Source organism: Triturus cristatus, chromosome 7 (genome assembly GCF_964204655.1).
Source record: "Triturus cristatus chromosome 7, aTriCri1.1, whole genome shotgun sequence".
Classification (NCBI taxonomy): Eukaryota; Metazoa; Chordata; class Amphibia; order Caudata; family Salamandridae; genus Triturus; species Triturus cristatus.
In genome coordinates, this window is record NC_140590.1 from 1736445968 (window position 1) to 1736466192 (window position 20225).

General features: G+C 45.3%; 1 protein-coding gene across 1 annotated transcript in view; it reads left to right on the forward strand.

Annotated features, from left to right (window-relative positions):
* Positions 1–856: 856 nt before the first annotated feature.
* LOC146812943 (killer cell lectin-like receptor subfamily B member 1B allele C) overlaps positions 857–20225 on the forward strand; it is a 99805-nt gene continuing 80436 nt past the window's right edge. Inside the window, exon 1 of the mRNA XM_085619984.1 lies at positions 857–976. Coding sequence (XP_085476110.1) covers positions 913–976 — 64 coding nt within the window. The 5' untranslated portion in view covers positions 857–912. The remainder of the gene's footprint in view (positions 977–20225) is intronic.

Here is a 20225-nt window from a genome sequence, read left to right on the forward strand (position 1 = left end):
CTATTATTCCTGCCTCCAATGCCTCCCATCTTGCACCACTGCCAGTGTGATGTGGGTGGTCCCTGCCCAGCTCCTTGTGCGCTGCCCTTCTGTGGTGAACATTAGGTGAGTATCTCTCGAGCCCTGTGTATGATTTCAGTGGGACTCCAAAGAAACCCTTAGCTGCCCCTTGTTAATATAAAGCACCTGGTAGAGCCCACTGTAGAAAAATGCAAAACAAAATACATAACATGAAAAATTTGAGCAGCTCCCGGCTATTATTAGAAGCTCACTTTGGCACTTTGAGCAACACTCAAATAAGTGGTGTAGTATCTGATACAAGCACTTGCATTCTAAAAGCAATCCTGTCTCCAGTAATTGTTTCCTACTATGTGTTTTAGATAAAATACTAATAATCTGTATCATGTCCGCTGCCAACCTTCTTTAAATTGTGGCAGCGTTTCCTGGCACACTGGGTTTCATGTATTTCCGGTGGTGCTGGCATCCTGCACCGAAAACTGATGTGGTCAAATGTTTGTTGGCTGTGGATCAGTTTTATCTAGTAATCCTTTCCATTTCCTGCTGGGTGCGTTCATAATTTGTTGCTGTAGACAAAGATTTGCTAAATTCTGTTTAAAAAAATCACTTCTGGCTCCAGTTTCACAAATGTTCTTGGGCAGAAAACCTCCCCCACACACAAGTGATGATTGGAGCAGCAGGGGGCTGTCATGCTGCACTTCCTGAGTGTGTAGGGGTGCTATTAATGCTCCCCCCCACCCCGTGACACCACACGGTAGAGGGCTGAAGGGGGTGGACACATCCACCACCAGACCTGTGGTTTCCTCTTTCCTGCACAAATAACATTCAAATAGTTGATCTGATCCCAGCAGCCATTTACTCTCAGACCTTCATCAAACTCTGTCAGATTCAAGCATGGAGGATGAGGAGGGGTACACGTGCCTGCACTTCAAAGAGAGGAGGCGGCCAAGGGATGGAGGTAAAGAAGTGCTCAGTGCTAGAAGATCTTGTTGTTGTCTCACCTTTATTCTTCAGATGCTAAATGTACCTTTCTGCCTCTGCCGGTGACTGTCCAATGTCGGTTCAAGGAGCTTTCCAGGGCCTGACATGTGCAGGATGTTTCTTCAGAGATGCAAATCATGGATTGAGTGGGCGGGATCTTCCTCTGGGTTAGAGAGGACAATGTATCCTCATAAAATGTGGAGGGGCGTTCTCGGAGGGAGAGGAAAGATCTGTGTATGTCAATAGACTACAAACTAAGGGGCATATTTTCAAGGCCCCTGTGCCACCGGAGCGTCTTTTTTCAAACTCTGGAAAGCATCAGATTCCTACACTTCCACAGGGGAGGTGTTCAAGTGGCGCAACCAGGAGAAATACATTTATTTTCCTGCGTTTCTTGCTCTTTCTGTGTGTGGTGCATTCTGCAGCACACACAGAAAGAGGAACATGCCTCGCAGTATTGTTTTTGTGCAGAAAGGTGTCCCTTCCTACACAAAAACAGTCATCCCTGCAACGCAGGCACCCATGCACCATGCAGCGTTTGGGGCTGCTTTTAATGGGCATGCCAATGCCCCCACCCTCCGAAAAAATGCCACAGTGTTTCTATAGCCCCATATCTGCCGAAAGCCCACTAGGCACCAGGGATTTTTTTTTTATATATATACCTAGGGGCTGCCCAGAATTGGCCTGCCAATGTCCCCCTCAAAAATGCGATAGTGTCTCTGCCACCCTCCCGCCCCCCCCCCCCCCAGGAAAGCAGATGGGGTCCATAGCACCTGATCAGCCACACAAGGGGGCAGAAACACCATTAGGTACAGGGATTATTTTTTTAATATGTAGGCGTGAGGGCTGGCCAGAATGGGCCTGCCAATGCCCCACCCCCGAACAAAATTGCCACAGTCTTTCTGCCCCCGTGAGGCAGATGGGGGAAATAACCCCTTATCTGCCTTCGCAAGGTGCGAAGAAAGCCCACTAGGCACCAGTGACTATGTTTTTTCAAAGTTCAAGGGCGGGGGCTGCCCTGAATCGGCATGCCAATGCGCCCACCCCCCCAAAAAAGTCAGTCTTTCTGCCCCCCAAAGGCAGATGGGGTCAATAGCATTGGGGATTATTTTTTTTATACGTAGTGGTGGGGGCTGCCCAGAATCAGCATGCCAATGCCCCTCCCCCAAAAGAATTGCCACAGTCTTTCTGCCCCCCCGGAGGCATATCAGGGCAATAGCCCCGATCTGCCCCCCCCCCTCAAGGGGGGCAGGGAACCTACTAGGCACCAGGGATTATGCTGTTTTTTATACGTAGGGGTGTGAAAACCTTGGGGGATCCACACAAGTCACATCTCCCTAGACTCCCTCAGGTGTCTAGTTTTCAGAAATGTCTGGGATTGGTGGTTTTCCCTAGATGTCCGCCGAGCCCAGGATCAAAAACCCAGGTGACTTCCTCGCAAAACAAGGTCTTTTTGTATTCGATAAATTTTAAGTCTCCACAGTATGCTTTAGGCCGTTTCCTGTCGTGGGCACTAGGCCTACCCGCACAACTGAGGTATCCTGTTTATCGGGAGACTTCAGGAAATGCTGGGTGGGTGGAGGTTTGTGGCTCCCTGCAAATTCTAGAACTTTCAATCACAGAAATATGGTTCTTTGTATGAGTGGCAGTGGCGGTCCGTCCATTGGGGGCCTTGGGGCGTTGCCCCCCGCCCGCTCCCCGTGCCCGCAGCTTCGACCTCGGCGTCTGCCGCGTCTCTGAATTTAAGTAAACTCTCAGTTTACTTACGTTCAGAGACGCTGAGGGAGGGAGAACTGTCAGTCAGAATGACGTTGGACCGCCCACCCCCTTCAGAGTCTGAAAGGGTGGGCGGTCTGGCGTCATGTTGACTGACAGGCAGCCAGCAGCACACAAGTGCGCATGAGTGGGGACGGAGGGCGATTTTTGCACCGTGCCCAGTCATGCGCACTCGTGTTTACAAAGGCTGGCGCATGCCCATTAGGAGAGCGAGGGTTGAGCCAAGGGCTCAAACCTCGGTCTCCAATGGGTAGGCGGGCGGAGCGTAAGCCTGCTCTAAGCCAATCCTGGTGCTGCTCCAGCACCAGGATTGGCTGAGAGGGGGCTTGCAATGCATGCCAGCACTGATGGGCTGTTCCAGTGAGTAGGCGCCAGAAGTAACGGAAACGGACCAGAGGCGGCGCGGACGGTGGACGCGGACCTGCTCAGGACAGGTAGGATTTAATTAAAAAAAACGTCCCCCCCCCCCCCACACGACACGAGGCGCGGCTGCAAAGGAATTGAATAGTTCTCGTTTTTGTTATAGTATTTCTTAAGGTCATAATCTATTTAGCAGGTTATTTCGTAGTACAGCACAAGTTCTTAGTCCCAAAGTTCTTATTTGCAAATAGATGATGACATTCAATTATTTATTCGGAGGGGGCAAGATTAAAACCTTTCACGCTACATGCCCACTCTACATCTGGGGGGCTTTCAACTTCCTTCTATGTGTAATTTCGACCTGGCCCTTCATCTTTCACAATTAGTGTACCTCCTAGCACGACCTGGTCTATCTCCGCTGTGGGTATCTCTGTAAAACGAAGCACATGAGCGCTCCAGGTTATTGGGCAGTGCGATATGCACACAAAGGGTTAATGAAGACGTCCACTGATGAAGTATCTAAAGCAATATTTGTCCATTGGAATTCTGAAAAAGATTTGCTACTCTCGGTGCAAACTTTGCAATTTCATTTTATGTTTAATCACATGAAATTAAAGGCAGACGATGTACTTCTCCAAAGTTTCAGGGATTGAAAGGAGTTCACAAACTGAAGAACAGCTAAAGAAAAATGCTTAGGGGTCAATCTGCATTTACTCACTGGCGACCCAATCTGGCACTGGACTACATTACACCAGCCACGATATAGAGATTCCTCAGAGACGCGATGCTGAAATGTTGATAGTTTAAAATTTGACACAATTGGTATTGGTCCCCTTTGTATCTACAAAGATCAAGGATGTTTCCCTACTCTCAGTGCTGCTGGTGTAAAAGCAAACATCTCTGTATTTTCAGTTTTTCACTTTGTCCTTTCCCCACGTTTTAGTTGTTTTGACACAGGGTAAAATAGCCTACTGGTTCCATGTAATCTTTTGTTTCACACAACTGTGTCCCTCTGTAAATAAGAGTATTAGGAAACTTTGCATTACATTTTCTTAGTAATGACGTAGACTCCAGGAGAAAAGTTACTTTTCTATACCAACGTCTGATTTCCTTTAGCACTGCCGCTTTCAAATAGTGTGAGGCCGGATAAATAAGTAACTGCTCGCTCCACTTAAACGTTATATGAATGTTGGAAATACAGCAAGAATTGACAGAAAGAGGTGACCCATATTGGAACAATGACTCTGTGTCTTTTCCTGGAAAACTGTTTTCTGCTATTGAATGTGTTTTTGTTTGCCTTGATTGTGTGAACCAGCACATTGATCCTCCACAAGGTTGATATCTGGAAGCAAGAAGGGTTCATGTGTGTTGCTTTTTTCTGAGGTTGCTGAGTACTAAGAAGAATTTTGCATTTTGAATGATGAACCTCGATCTGAAACTCTATGGTATAGCATGTAATTCGATTTGCGTCTGTCCTGGTTTATTGCACAGCTTGACCTGATTGGTGGTAATTTTCAGGTCACACTGTGAAAGTGGCCGCTCTGGCATTTCATAACTATGTGCCCTCGAAAAAAAAAAGTGCTTTGTGAGTTTGTCACCAATGTGATGATATATGTCAAACTTGCGTGTCGCGGCATCTTTTTCATTCCTTTTACCGTTCCGGTTAGCAGGGAAAGTGCGTAGTTTGATGCCAATGTATATGGCACATTTCTTACTTACATAGTGTTAACATGTGCAGAAAGTGACATAATAATGAAAGACTACCCTGCATTACACTGTAAAATGTAGTCAACCCTGCTGCATTATTTGGTACTTCCTGTTGCATAATTCCAGAGGACCTGATTAAAGTGCTGCTGCTCTTCCGGTCCTTGAGAGAGGTGGAGAGAAGCAAAGGAGAGAGATGGGAGGGTATTAGGGGTCATAAGGAGGAGGCTGGGGCATTGCTGGGTGTATTGCATTAATAACCTTCCTGCTTCCTCATATTTGCTTGAAAATGCTCCATTTATCCTCTATTTTTTCAAAATTTTCTCGGGGGAGAACCCCCGATCCCCCCGAAGGTTGTTTAGGCTTGCTCGCTAGGCTCGCTCGCCTCAGTGCAGAACTGTCATAATTTAATGCCTCACCACTTTCAAATGTCACCAGCCGCCACTGATGAGTGGGATGTGTCTGAGTAAGAGTCCTGCATAGTGGAGGCGTCTGGGTGGTTGGTGGAAGGATATGGAACTGTTCGGGTAGGTGGACTCTGTGTGATGCAGTGTCTTGAATGTGAGTTCTTTGGACTGAGCTTGTTTGTGTATCAGGAGCCAGAGTAAGTCCCTTAGGTGTGGTGTGATTTGAGTTCTGTGTAAGAGTTTGAGGATGAGTATGACTGATTATTATTGTAATAGAAATTCTTTGCAAAAGGAAGGACCCGACTGGAGTTCAGGACAGATATTATCAGAGCAAGGTTTATATATGATGAAAAACTTCCAGGAGGGATGGACACATGGGTCTCTGTAGAGATATTCTTGTCTAATAATGTTTATATGACGAGAAACCCTCCTCATTACCCTTTACTTCTCTTAGTCCTTAATAAGGGTAAGCCGGATCGCACTGACTTGTTTTTTAGTGATGATGTACTTTATACAAATGTAAATAAAATACTTCAGACAAATATGTCTGTGCAAAGTTTTGCTCAACAAAATGTTTCTTGTGCAGCCCGGAAAAAGGGTCCTTTTTGCTTACTTTCACAGTAATTTCCTCTGTTGTTATTGTTATGGACAAGTGATTATTTTTGCTAGAAGAACAATGATCAGATGGCCAGCTGGGGCCAGTCACAGCCTTTTCTTTTCCTGAGGACTTTGAAGCAACATGACAGCCTCTTTACTTTCATCCAATTTCAATGCTTTGCTATCCGCAACAATCCTCAGAAGACTTAGTCATCTTCTTTTCTGGAGGAATATAAGCTACTGTCTCCTTCTCAGTATGGATTCATGGGGTCCCACTGCACTGAAACCATCCTACGTGCCCCCAGGCACCATCAGGCTGACATTGGATGAGGGCAGACCTGTTGTCCTCCTTCTCCTTCACCCATCATCACCTTCTGATACAGTTTCTCATGCCATTTTGATCAGCAGATAGTATGAGATAGGCCTAAGAAGGCTCCAATCCTTTCTCACTGATAGAATTCAGACTGTCTTCCCCAGTGAATTCAAACTATGTGTTTGTTCCCTGTTGGGTTCATCTGACTTTTTTCTCAGTCCAAAGCTATCAAGCCTTATCTTCCAAACAGACGCCTTAGATCTTTAGGGACTGCTCGGTTAGTAATCCCATAAAAAAAACACAACGTCGGGGGGGTGGCTCTTTTAGCTTTATGTTTGCCAGGCTATGGAATCCACTCCCTTTAGACCTAACAATGGAACCTTCTGAATTTCTTTTCCAGAAAAAGCTGAAGACTTGGTGCTTCAGACAATCTTCTGGCTGCTAGTTAACACGGTGCAGACTCTGCAAAACTCTAAGTTGGAATCCAGCGTAGGGACACTCCAAATGGAGTAACCAGATGCTCTATAAACTTCTAACATAATGCAACATTTAATATCTATATAGCTTATCTTACAGAAATTGTCAGAGCTAGTGGCTTCGACATCATCTCCTTTACTGAAGACATACAGTTGATAATTTATGTTGCTGACAATGCCAAATCAACCAGATGTTAGTTCTTTGACAGTGTGACCAACGTGGACACTTGATTTAGGAACCACCGCCTCAAGTTAGACAGGGTGAAGACTGAGATTATCCTCTTCAGCGTTGTGGCCCAGCAATCTTGGCCATGCCCCCTGTCTGAAGGAACATCTAAGAATTTGGGCATCATCTCTGATAATACTCTTTCTATGAAAGACTAAATTACAGCTGTATGTGGGACATGTTATTGGATTGTGAACTTATTGTGAAAAATCTTCCAATGGCTCTTAGTATCTTGGTGGAAAATCATTATCCAGTCCCAGGTCACAAGTCGTCTTGATAATGGTAATGCCCTTGACATGGAAATGGCTGACTAGCTGTTCACTCACCTGCAGACCATCCAGAACACTGCTGTCAACATGATTTGCAACCTTCACCTGAGAACTCCGTTTTGTCCCATATGATCCATTGATTGGCAGTGCGAAAATGTGTCGCCTTCAAGCTTCTCTTTCATGTGCGTAAGGCCATTTACTCTTCTGTTCCCTACTACCTCCAGAGTAAAATCAATTTCATGGAACAATTAGTACCTTAAGATCTGCTATTCAAGCCCAGCTGGAAACTATGTGCATTCGCCTTGCCAGAATGGGAGGTCATTGCTTTTTTTAACTTGGCGGCCTACCAAAGGAATTCTCTTCCGCGGCATCTCTGGTTAACATTGCGCCGTCCTGTGTTTAAGAAGCTCGTAAAGACGTAGATGTCCTAATTTCCTGTTCCTTTCAGGTTTCCCAATTTGTACTACTTCTGTGATTACTCTAGCTAAGCTCAAGTGCTAAAGAATACCCCTTCTGGTGTGTTTGGTACACTGTAAAGCATTTTAACATTGCGTATCTTCACGTGGAGGGGAATATTGGTACTTTCAGGTTCTGCTTCGAGAAGACAAAACCTGTTAAAGCAGTTCTTGGTCTTTTGGTGAAAGGATCTGCTGGAGCCGCTGCCTGACTCCAAGATGGCACATTGTAAACCATTGTAATGTTATGTACGGCAGCAGATGATTGTCAACAGGAGCACAGGCTAGCGTATTGATGATGGGTATATGGTTAAAATGCCATTTCTAGTAAAAGACATTTTTTGGTGGGGTAAAATAAGTCCTATATCACATTAATGTATTGGTATGGAAAAATAGGATAAGAGTAAGTAACTTATTATAGAAATGCATCCTTAATTTATATTTAATTGCACATCAGAAACGTGCAATTGTTAACGTTTTGTACTTAGAGAAAGAGAAAGGGCCCAAATTACATAAAAAGCCCTTCGGATAACCCAATAATCATTAAGGAGGATGAAGCAAAGGGAAAGATCACTGGGAGAACCAGGACCTGGACTCTGGAATGTACTCAGCCTGAATTTTAAATTCGATCCCATTTTTCAAAAGGTTCAAGAAAATAATGAGAACAACACTTTCTCCTCAAACCAGTCTCCTTGTGTGGATTTATAATGATTTTTCTATTGAAATAGACTACAAGGCAAATTTCTCAAAATATTGCCTAATTTTCATTGAATTTCACAAACTAAAATTTTACACAGCCCGGATATAATGAATTTTTAGAGAATGTGGTGAGTCTGGTTTGGCAGCTATTGCGTCCTGTTTCAGAGATACTTGTGAAGAAGAAGAGAGCACATAGAAAACAATGATAAACACTGAGTAATACATTTAAATGATGCTCCCCTCCTGCAGTGTTTTTTTTTAAAGTAATTTGTTTTATTGCAAGGCCATGCCTGCCACATTTAGGTGGTGGTATTTTTTCCCTTTATTTTTTATATAAATGTTGCACATGATTCCAAATTAAATAAATGAATAAATAAATAACAGCTTTGTAATGTAAACAGTATATTTTTGCAAAACCACACCTATGGCCTTTGCCAAAGCGCTTTAAGGACCTGTGCCCTTATTCAGAGTACACCACAATATGCCACTAGGCATGAGGTCCACCATATGTATGTATACGACAACAGCTATAAATAGAAATATTAATAGACTATAACATATTCTACTTATACATATATCTATTTGTAAACAGTGACAGCTACACCCAACCAGATGGATGTTCAAATTCGAATGAATGAACATTTCAATAAAGTCTGTGGAATTCTGTCCCTAACCTCAGCCTGGGAGAAGACAGTGTGAGATTCTGCTGGAAGTTTTAAGTATCTTCTGTTCTCTGCAGCTTAGGTGGCATTGTGCTTGGGGATCTGACCTCAGCCCTATCAGCATGAAATACCTGTTAACTACAGGGCCTTAAAATGGTAGAACTGTGATAGTTTGGGCACTATATAAAAGGTGCTATTAATACTACATCTGATGGCCAGATGTCTATAGTGGGTTTTCTATCAGATTCCTTCTGCTTCTTGAGACACATCTGGTCTTCCACTGCCCAGGATTCAGCATCTTCCTTATTCTTATTCTGTCATGGGGACAGTACCGATGCACAGAACTGCTCTTCCCTCAGCTCAACAAAGTCCTAGATAACTGCACCAATTCTCCAGGACAGTTTTCACTCCTGTAGAGTCAGTGGTACCACCTTTTCTTATAATGCTTTGAATCGTGACGTGTAGCACTAAAACAATAAAACCTGACTAGAAATAAAAAGAAAATAATCTACAGCAAGAAATACATGATAAAAAGAGATAATCCACCTTGCTTTATCAAAGGACATGGCTGAAGCTAAGCCCTGCACTTGAGTTACCATTTGTTGAGGATTTAATGTAAATGTTTCTACAGATAGACTACGAACAAATTAAAATAAGATATTGGAAGGGCGATCCCTGCACAAGGCGATTTGTGACACACCTAATCACCTGTATTAAAGAAATTGTGCTGCCCTTAAACTGTAATAACTTTTTACAGGTAAGTTCTGAATACAATGCCTGCTGTCAGAGCCAATAGCCAAGGTGAAAGGCAATTTACAGAGCTTAATTAAAGCTGCACCTTCAAAGGACAGGAAAATGAATTGTGGATTTTCCGTCTTCTGCTCTGTTTTTCCATATGAACTATGATAAGAGGTACTTATGGTACCATGTTTCTTTTTACACATCTTATAATCCTGGCCCCCTGATGTACCACGGTAAAAAAAAGTGTTGTCCAGAGATTTTTATTTTAGATTTGTGTATTTAGATCATTAAAGAAGTAATTTAGCTTGGGTAGACATTGCTGATCCAGGCTGAATTTTTCTGAATGACCTTTTTAAAAATGGTGGATGTGTTGCAGTGATGATGTAATATTTCAGGAACCATGAGGCCTATATAGTACATTTTGGTGTGAAAACGTAGGTTTTGGAGGTCAATTAGTCTTGTAGAGACAAAAAATAACTCCTCAGAGCAACCCTTCTGCCATTTCCCAAAATGGCAGCTATACTAGAGGAAGAGGAGACATATATAGAAATGAAACAAATAATAATGGTTTTTAATCCTTTTATGTATACATCAAACAATGCTTATGATCTGAATATAAAAAAAATAATGTTTATCACTCCTGTTTTAGACAGATATTTATAGTTCACTTTATTTATTTGTTTTGGCGATCGCTCAGGGTACATTTGCAGAATGTTGAACATTTGAGAAAAGCATATTGACAGGCACATCTTTTTGTAGCACAGGTTTTGCAAGTACATGTACGTATAAGTTCTGTGGGCAGAGGATTTAGAAATTTCGTAGGTTTTAGCACCCCATCTATATCTTCCCACCCAAATTCATATCTTTCTCTACATATGCATGATCCAAAAATTGACACATCTGATCAAGTAGAATGCTCTTTTAATGGGTCCATGCACAGAATATGACTTCAGTTGAAGGTCACTTAGTGGGACTGTTGAAATCACTGTACCGAAGATCGTCAAATGTGTGATTGTCAGAACTCGTTTTCCACACATGTATAAGGTATTATTTTACATCTTTAAAGTCACACTCTTCTTCTGTTTCAGCAAATCCTTTTAGAAACTTCACAGATTCAGCAGATAAAGCTCCAAGCTTTGTTCCAGTTTTGCCCATAGTGTCATCACTCATAAGAATATGTGCCATGATAAGAAAACTGGTACAAAAGGGGGTGGTGATGGACGGAGCATCAGAACCAATCAAACACTCACACCCAGTCAACAGATCTGGGTTTGATCCATCACCGTTCTTTAGCCCACTCTGCCACCCCAGTTCAGACATGGCCATATGCAAATCAGCCTGACCCTGTGCCTCATGGGAACAGTCCAGCCCGAACTGCCAACGGTGATGGATCAAACCCAGATCTGTTGACTGGGTGTGAGTGTTTGATTGGTTCTGATGCTCCGTCCATCACCACCCCCTTTTGTACCGCTTTGTTCGCCATAAGTTGGCGGGGTATGCTCAGACGTGAGTCCCTTGCTCACTTTGCCACTGGATTCAAGCAAGCCTTGCTGAAGACGGCTGAAATGCCAGATACCGGTCCTAGGAAGCTTGTTTCCGGTCCAGGGAAGGCATGGCTTGGCAGTTCGGGCTGGACTGTTCCCATGAGGCACAGGGTCAGACTAATTTGCATATGGCCATGTCTGAACTGGGGTGGCAGAGTGGGCTAAAGAACGGTGATGGATCAAACCCAGTTCTGTTGACTGGGTGTGAGTGTTTGATTGGTTCTGATGCTCCGTCCATCACCACCCCCTTTTGTACCGCTATGATAAGAAAACTGGGCATCTCTGGGTCACGTTTCTTGTGCAGAATATGAAGCGGGATTAAGTGTGTTTTCTCACTTGTTCCATAACGTATCCATAACTCTGACAATCCTTGACTTATGAACATTGCAACAAATCTAAGTAGCACAATAATATCTGCGTCATTTGACAGTACAATGAGTCGATTGGAACCATTTCAAGCAGCCCACTAAACAAGTGGCACAACACGAAGGTCAGCTTCCTCCAATTTGCTCTTAAGTTCTTGAACAATGTGGTCCGTACCCTTTGAGTATATCTCTGCATATACCAACTTCTCATTGACAATCATTGCACTTGTAATAATTGGAAATTCCGTGTTCTCTGAAGCAGCAGCAATGTTTTGGCGAGTTAACATATCCAAGTTCATCTTGTTTGATGTTGATGCCCAGAATTTATCAAGTTGCACAGGTATAGGTTTTGAATTTATGATGCAGGCAAGGTCAATTGTTCCACTTGTAGATATTTGTCAGATTCTATGACATTGTTTGACAGATAGTTCAAGATAACTGTCAAAGACAATGTGCAGTTCTTGCAAGGTGCACACTGAATTTGATATCTGTAAAATAGTCTGAACGACCTGTCTGAAGTTATGCATGGATGAAATCTTGGCCATTCGCAATTCTGACATATAGTCCACAACATCTTTTCTAATTGAAATTCTTCAGATGAAAGTATTTTCGAGCTCTTGTATGAGTTTGTGCTTCACTGGTTTGGTTGCAGCATCTGCATCAAACAATGTGTTTGTTGGAAGAAGATCATGCAACAGAATGTCCTTTCTTTTTCTACATCCATCTCTCTATGTGCTTGTGGAAATTGTTTTTTTTTTGTATCCTGTTTTGTAGTGGCTGGTTGGATGTTAGCTTTAGTGATTATGTCAAGCTGCTTTTTTTATATCAATACAAAAAATATTTCCTGCTTCAGATCTGCGCAAACTTTTGATCCATGTTCCAGGACAACTAGTAGAGGCGTCTTTATATTGCTATCCACATATTGTTTGGTCACAAAGTTGTGTAGTTGCACAGGCTCGGTCATTTCAAAGGGTGCATGAAATACAGAAGGTTGTCAACATGTTTATTAAAACCTCTCTTTCCCACAACAGTTTCACCATGGTCTGGATCGATTGTTCCAGTTTCATACCTGGAGCCACAGCATTTTAACGTCCCTCTTTGTCTTTCACCCAAAAATGTCTTTGGATGAATTTTCTTTAGAAGTATAGTTTTTCCACCTCTAGCTTCTTCAATCTTTCCAAATACCAGGACCCATATCTCATGTAGTTTATGCATTTGAATTTGCAAAACACAGTAATCAATAATTCCACAGTCTTCATGTGCAGCTCCCAATCAGCAATACCAAGTTTTTCACTAGAGCTCTCATGTGTAAAACATTATCTCAAAACTTGCAAAGTTCAGATTTTTCTTCACATTCTTTGACAAGCTCTACAAACTTGGGGGCATCTTTACAAGGGGATTGCGCCACCAGAACGTCATTTTTTTCAGTGTTCTGATGGCTCAATGCCATGCACCATATTTACAAAGTGGTGTTAATGCTGCATTGTAAATATGATACCCTTTCAATGCAGTTTTCTGCGTGAAAGGGGTTTGCAATCGATGTTGCTGTGGGTGTTCCACCGCAACACCCATTGCTTTTTGGCGCTGCCCCAGATGTAGAAGGATCTATAAATCTGAGGCAGCGCCATAAACTAATACTATGCAAAAGCAGTCGTTAAATTGGCACAACGGAGGAAGGAATTTTATTTCTCATTGTTTTTGCTCTTTCTATGTGTGCCGCATTCTGAAGTCCACGTCGAATGATCAAATCACCTTTAACAATGGTTTATGTGCAGGGAGGTGTCCCATCCTGCACAGAAGCATCCCGTGCAAAGCAGGCACCCTTACACTATGGCGCAAGGGTGTCTGTGTTTGTGCTAGGCAGCTATTTGTAGCGCCAGTGCAAGGGAAAACACAGGGGTGCACCATATTTTTGTGAATGCAGTGCATCCCTGTGTTTTTTTTCAAATGCAGCATCGCTGCACTGCAAAATTTGCCGCAGTGCTGCGCTGCACAGATTCCTTGTGAATATACCCCTTGGTTTTCAGGTTTTCTGATTTTGAACTCTGTGTACTGAACGTTGCTTGGATTTGCATTATGTCTGTTGAATGAAGTGCGCCCTGTTCCTTGTTCAATCCAGAGATGCAAAACCTTAGTTGTCATTTTTGTTCCAGAAATCATTCCAACACAACGTTTCTATAGCCTTTGATATGATGAGCATACCTAACGAACAAACATAATGGTTTTCGTACAGTACTGACTGGACAGTTTTGCTTTCAAAGATTTCAGCCTCAATAAGTGCGTCATCTATGCCACATCCACAGAGATAACGTCCTGCACACTGCAACACAACTTTGGTCATGTGGAAAATGCCCATCATTGGATAAAGGTCATCAAATTCCACAGGATTCCTCATGAAAATGTCTGCTACAATACAGAAAACTCCTTCATCACGGCAGGAAAGGCTGGTCTCCAAGCTGAGCATGCATATTTTGGAAATCTTTCAGAGCTGTGTATACTGTTGCGTAGTTTGTGACTGGAGATGATATTACTGGTAAAAACCCAACCTTCAGTTAGACTGTATTTTGGGAGATCAGAGCATGAATTCCAGCCCACTGAAGTACTGGCTTTTCTTCATCCTTCAGTTCGCACCAAATATGCGATATGATAAATTCAGTTAAATCAGCTTTGGAAGCCACATCATCAGGTAGAAGATCCATGTCCTCAGACACTTTGAAACTTTCCGGTAGACTGGGCCATGTTGATGGCTTATAGTGTTTTTGCACACGTTGGCTAGGCAGTTGGATTATAAATTTGCAGCTTTGTTTGTTTATGCCTGCAGTTGACAGCTCGTTTTCCAGCTGCTGCTTCATTGGTACAGTCTTGAAAAAGCACCATGGCAGTAAAATGTGTGCTGAATGTTCCAGACAAATCAGAGCTGTCTTTAAAATCAAAATTTTCAAGAGCAGCAATTGTAAATCATTGCCTGGCAAAGTGACTTTGAATTGGTGTGCTGTAGGATTCACGAGATTTTACAGCATGAGCTGCTAACACGATCTTGCCCTGTACTACATGTAAATATGTGTAACTTTTTGATACACCAATCTTATTCATTAAAGTGATTAGCTCTCTACTTTTGCCTTTGTCATAGATTACGTGGACAGACATCATGTGTAGCGAAGTTTTCTTTTTACCATGATGTAATTCATAAAACATGATTTGGAAAATATAGTACATTTGAATAGCATAAGCCTGTCGGTTCATGGGATTGTCTTCCACTTCTTCGCTTATATCTTCAAAGCCATCATCAATGTTCTCGGCTTCTGTTCCAAAATCAAGAACTTTAACTTGTAACAGTTTTGTTTTGCTGATATTAAACAATGATGTAAAAAATGTTAAGACAACATCAGGCATTCTTGTTGACTACCATGATTTGCGGAGTTCTGGGGCATCACAAAATTTGTCATTAAGTCCAAAATCTAAATCTTTCAGGACGTTTCTTAACATGGTTCCTGCTGATATTACTGCATCTTGTGATCCCATTTTAGCATCATGAACTTCAGCAGTCATATCAGCTGAGAACACCATAAGTGGCTCATTCTTTTTGTTAGACTGACAAAAACTCATTTTGTCATTGTACATTCTCACCAGAAAAATCTTAATTTCCTTATTATGGATCAATACAGTTTCATCAATGTTGACCATTATTTCTCTGATCTCACTGAGGGTAAACCCGTCGCCAGCACTCAAGAGGGGCTTTAAAACCTAGGGGGATATTCTCACGAACGCGTGAAAACTACCACTAAAGTACCTTAACGCAACTCTTCCACATCACGGTCTATCACGGGAAAATAACACCTGGTTAACGTGGTACTCCCAACACAGCAGTACCATGCAATAGACCCATCACAAAGTGACAAATGAACACGTTAAAATCAACGCGATGCCGCAAAAATGAAAAACACCAATGCAAAAAAGCGGCGATGGTGCAAATCGGGATACAGAAATCAGCAAAAATCAGCCACAGGCCTGCAATCCCCACGCCACATGCGGGAAAATGCACTACAAAAGTTGGGGAAAAAAACACATAAAAAAAGCCAAACAACAGCGAAGCACAATGGAGGCAGCCGGAGCAAGTGCAGAGGACAACCAGAACCCCACAAGCCCCCCGGAGGACCAGCCTGGGACCTCACGGTCAGGGAAGGGCAAGAAGAGTAGGAAGAAAAGGTTCAGTCCGCAGGAAAACAGAATCGTGATAACGGAGGTGATAGAACACCATCAACTACTGTTCGTCACCTCCACTGTGTCACTGGGAACCAAAAATGGAATATGGCAGACCATCGTGGACAAGGTGAATGCAGTCATAGTGCTGAAGAGGACAATGGAAGAGGTCAAGAGGCACTGGAATGATATCAAGCGCAAAACCCAGCAGAAACTCGCAAACAACCTGAAGGCAGCAATGCAGCAATGGGAGCCCAGCGCCACAGGAGGAGCTGAACGAAATGGAGGAAATGGTGTTCACAGTCATGAGTGGGGAGACGGTGGCAGGAGTTGGGGGCCCTGACAGTGCTCAACATGATAAGACACAACAGCAACAGGGTGAGTAACGACCAGGGACAGGGGAGACGGGGGAGATTGGCAGAATGGCATACCTGCACAAGTAAGAATAGCACATCTGCGGACAAACCATGCCCCAGACCCCCAACTGCCACCAAGAGAACAATGCACCCAAATATGCAACATCTCAGCACTGTATAAGCACAGAAGTCAGAGGCACACCGCATGTAAGGGGCAGCCAAATCAGAGCTGCAGGGGCGACTCCCCCAAAATGCGGCACACACACTTCACATGCAGAGTACATCAACATCTACAACCATGTGGCACAATCCGCAACACGTCCACCACAGAACAGATGACACAACTGGTGTCGCTTGTGTGCAGAAACTGGCCAATCACATGTGGCATAGCAGGGAAATGTGAGTTGACAATGTACAAGTGCAAACACACATCCGTGATGTTGTCGGAATGGCCACTGTCCCGCACCATTTAGGCAGCTCCCCGCAAACAGTCACAATGTACACTGTCATGCAGTCTGAATGTAAACATGTAAAAAGCGGCAACATACATGTGAACACAATGTTAAACTGCATCTCCCCTTCACATTGCAGAGGGAAATTCAACACCTCCAGCAGAGCAGTCCCAACCTCTCTTCTCTGATGACAAAGAGGACCATGACACCTTCGACTCCGACGCCCTCCCACAGTTCGTGGACAGCCTCCGCAGCCCACTTCCAGGCGCAGGGCAGCCCTGCTGCTAAGAGGAGAACCCACCCCCTGCACAGAACACACAGCAGGCATCACCCATCACCACGGCTGCCTCCCAGGACCCCCACGAGGAACACATGGCCTTCCAACCTTGTGTTTTGGGGTGCCAGGAGAAGCTGGCTGAACAGGTGCAGGTGGGGTTCGACCACATGGCAGACAAACTAGATGCCATAGGTGGGTGTCTAAGTCCCATCAGGGACCACTCACAGTCCCTAACGGACACCGACAGTCCGCTCCATGCCCTCCAACGAACCATGGCAAACATCGCCAGAGTCCTGGCTCTGAGACAAGAACGACTGTCTAGTCAGAGTGGCTCCAGCGAGCTTGCCCGGGAGTTGAGACTCATGCGGAGGCTCATGGAGAACATGGAGCGGACGCGGGTAGAAAGATCGGCTGCTGTGGCTGCACACGAGCGAGAGGTAGCTGGGTCCCTAGAATGCCATAAAGACCCTCCTCATGGCATTGCTACCACAAGGCCTGGCGCTGATGCATGCTGCTGCTACCACTCCATCCACATCCCCGGCCCCTGATGTGTCAGTGCCACACAGCAATGGAGACAGAACACCACCACGCACATGTGAGGCACCGGGAACAGCAGAGGACGAAGATGCGGATGAATCGGCCCTCATGGTCAGAAGGAAGCGGTAGCATCCATCTCCACCATATGGCCTGTTTCTGCTTGGTTCTGCCCTCTGCATCATCACCTTCCACTGTCCCCCGATGCACTCAGCGACACTCACCTTGGACCTCGACATGGACTGCCATATCCATATCCATGACACAGCTATCAGGCTGCGGACTGGACACCCCCACTTCTGATGTACTTGTCATTCCCTGAAGGTCTCTGGCTGGCCCTCCACGGGCTGTCAATGTGGCGTGGGGTTTGCATGGCCCTGTACTGCTCCAGCTATGACACTCCATTGAATGTGCATTAAACATTCATTGTCACACCGATGTGTCATGTCCATGATCTTGCAAGTGTGGAGGTATGGATGAATGTAGGGTCAATGATTACCCCTTACGTTCATGTTGCTCATGTTGTGGGACTTGGGTCACAGGGTGACACATTGCCGATTGTGTTCTGGGTGGCGCCGACACTAGAACGGAGACACACACATTAGTCACTTCCCTGTCCAGCCCAGAATGTAAGCACGCCCAGAGCCCCAGGGTCATTGTTCACACCCTTACGCTGGCCTGGCATGTGCCAGGCCAGCCCACTCTGCTGTCTCTCACAGGGAGGGACAACAACGATACATGTACCAGGTCTTCCCTGTAGGGATCTGCTGCTCACAGGTCTAGTTGTCAGCATGCCACAGACACTCCCTCACAGCTAGTTCACACCACACCCATTCAGCACCGGCATCACAGGGCATGTGACCCTACCAATAAAAATCACCTGGCGCATGTGCTGGATGCCATTTTCACTCTGACACTGGGTTTCTTTGTGTGGGTATCGTTTCTGCCTGAGGGCCTAGGGCCCTGCCACAGAATATTACGCAGTGCCGCGGTGACATGATGGCGTCCGCACCACGGGACTCAATTATAAAGGGTCCATGGCTCGCGGTGCACAGACTTGGTGGCACCGGATGCACTGCGGCAGGCAAAGGCACACCGCCACGGGACGGTGTCTTTCGGTGCACTAAGGTAGGGGCACCTCTAGTGCTGAGCGGGTGTGCAGCCTGCGATGAGGCCGGGTGCACTCAAGACCCAGAATCAAGTGTGTGACCTGGTGGGCCGTGGTGCGGGACTGCATGATGTGGAGGGTGCCATGGTCGCGGGAACTGGGCTTGGTGCGCCCATCGGCACGGGGTGGCCTCTCTTGGTGGAAGGTGAGCATGGAGGCCTGGTTGCGCAGGGGTGGGCAATCACTGGTGGGTGGCGGGAGGTGCTGGGGTGCAGCAGCCTGTGTGTGCATGGGCGGGAAAGCGCAGATGGCGTGTGCTTTTCTATGGACTCTGCCATTCATGTCTCTGGCAACTGTTTCAGATGAGGGACCTGGGGGACTGCAGTGTGTACCAGCACGTGGTTGGAGACACACCGGTGGCTGCAGGTGAGCAGTGAGGTCTGGGTCCGCAGTGTTGGAACTCTTCCTCCCTCTCTTTCTCTCCATCTCTTTCTCTCTCTTCCCCCTCTCTCTACCTCTCTTTCTCTCTCCCACTCTCACCCCTCTCTCTACCTCTCTTTCTCTCTCCCTCTCTCCCCACTCTCTACCTCTTTCTCTCCCCCCTCTGCCTCCCTCTCTTTCTCTCCCGCTCTCTTTCTCTCTCTCCCTCCCTCTCTTTCTCTCTCTCTCTTTCTCTCTCCCCCCTCTCTCTACCTCTCTTTCTCTCTCCCCCTCTCCCTCCCTCTCTTTCTCTCTCTCTCTTTCTCTCTCTTCCCCCTCTCTCTACCTCTCTTTCTCTCTCCCCCTCTCCCTCCCTCTCTTTCTCTCTCTCTCTTTCTCTCTCTTCCCCCTCTCTCTACCTCTCTTTCTCTCTCCCACTCTCACCCCTCTCTCTACCTCTCTTTCTCTCTCCCCACTCTTTTTTTCTCCCCCTCAGCCTCCCTCTCTTTCTCTCCCTCTCTTTCCCCCTCTCCCTCCCTCTCTTTCTCTCTCTCTCTTTCCCCCTCTCCCTCCCTCTCTTTCTCTCTCTCTCTTTCTCTCTCCCCCCTCTCTCTACCTCTCTTTCTCTCTCCCCCTCTCCCTCCCTCTCTTTCTCTCTCTCTCTTTCTCTCTCTTCCCCCTCTCTCTACCTCCCTTTCTCTCTCCCACTCTCACCCCTCTCTCTACCTCTCTTTCTCTCTCCCTCTCTCCCCACTCTCTACCTCTTTCTCTCCCCCCTCTGCCTCCCTCTCTTTCTCTCCCGCTCTCTTTCTCTCTCCCCCTCTCTCCCTCTCTTTTTTTCTCCCCCTCAGCCTCCCTCTCTTTCTCTCCCTCTCTTTCCCCCTCTCCCTCCCTCTCTTTCTCTCTCTCTCTTTCCCCCTCTCCCTCCCTCTCTTTCTCTCTCTCTCTTTCTCTCTCCCCCCTCTCTCTACCTCTCTTTCTCTCTCCCCCTCTCTCTACCTCTCTTTTGCTCTCTCTGTACTTTGATGGGCGCATGACACACCTTCTTATCTGTCTTTCTGTCTTGCAGGCTGTGACTTACAGAATGGCCAGAGAAGACCCGCTGTGCCTCTACGAGATTGTTGTTTTTTGTTTGTTCTACAACAAAGTTTTTATTTGTATTATGTGATTTGGATGTATGATTTCCATTTTTCTGGCCGCACCTGTATGTTAGGTGTTGTGATAGTGCGACTTCAAGGGATTTGTTTGGTTCATTGTTTTGTTATGTTGATGTGCATTATCTTTG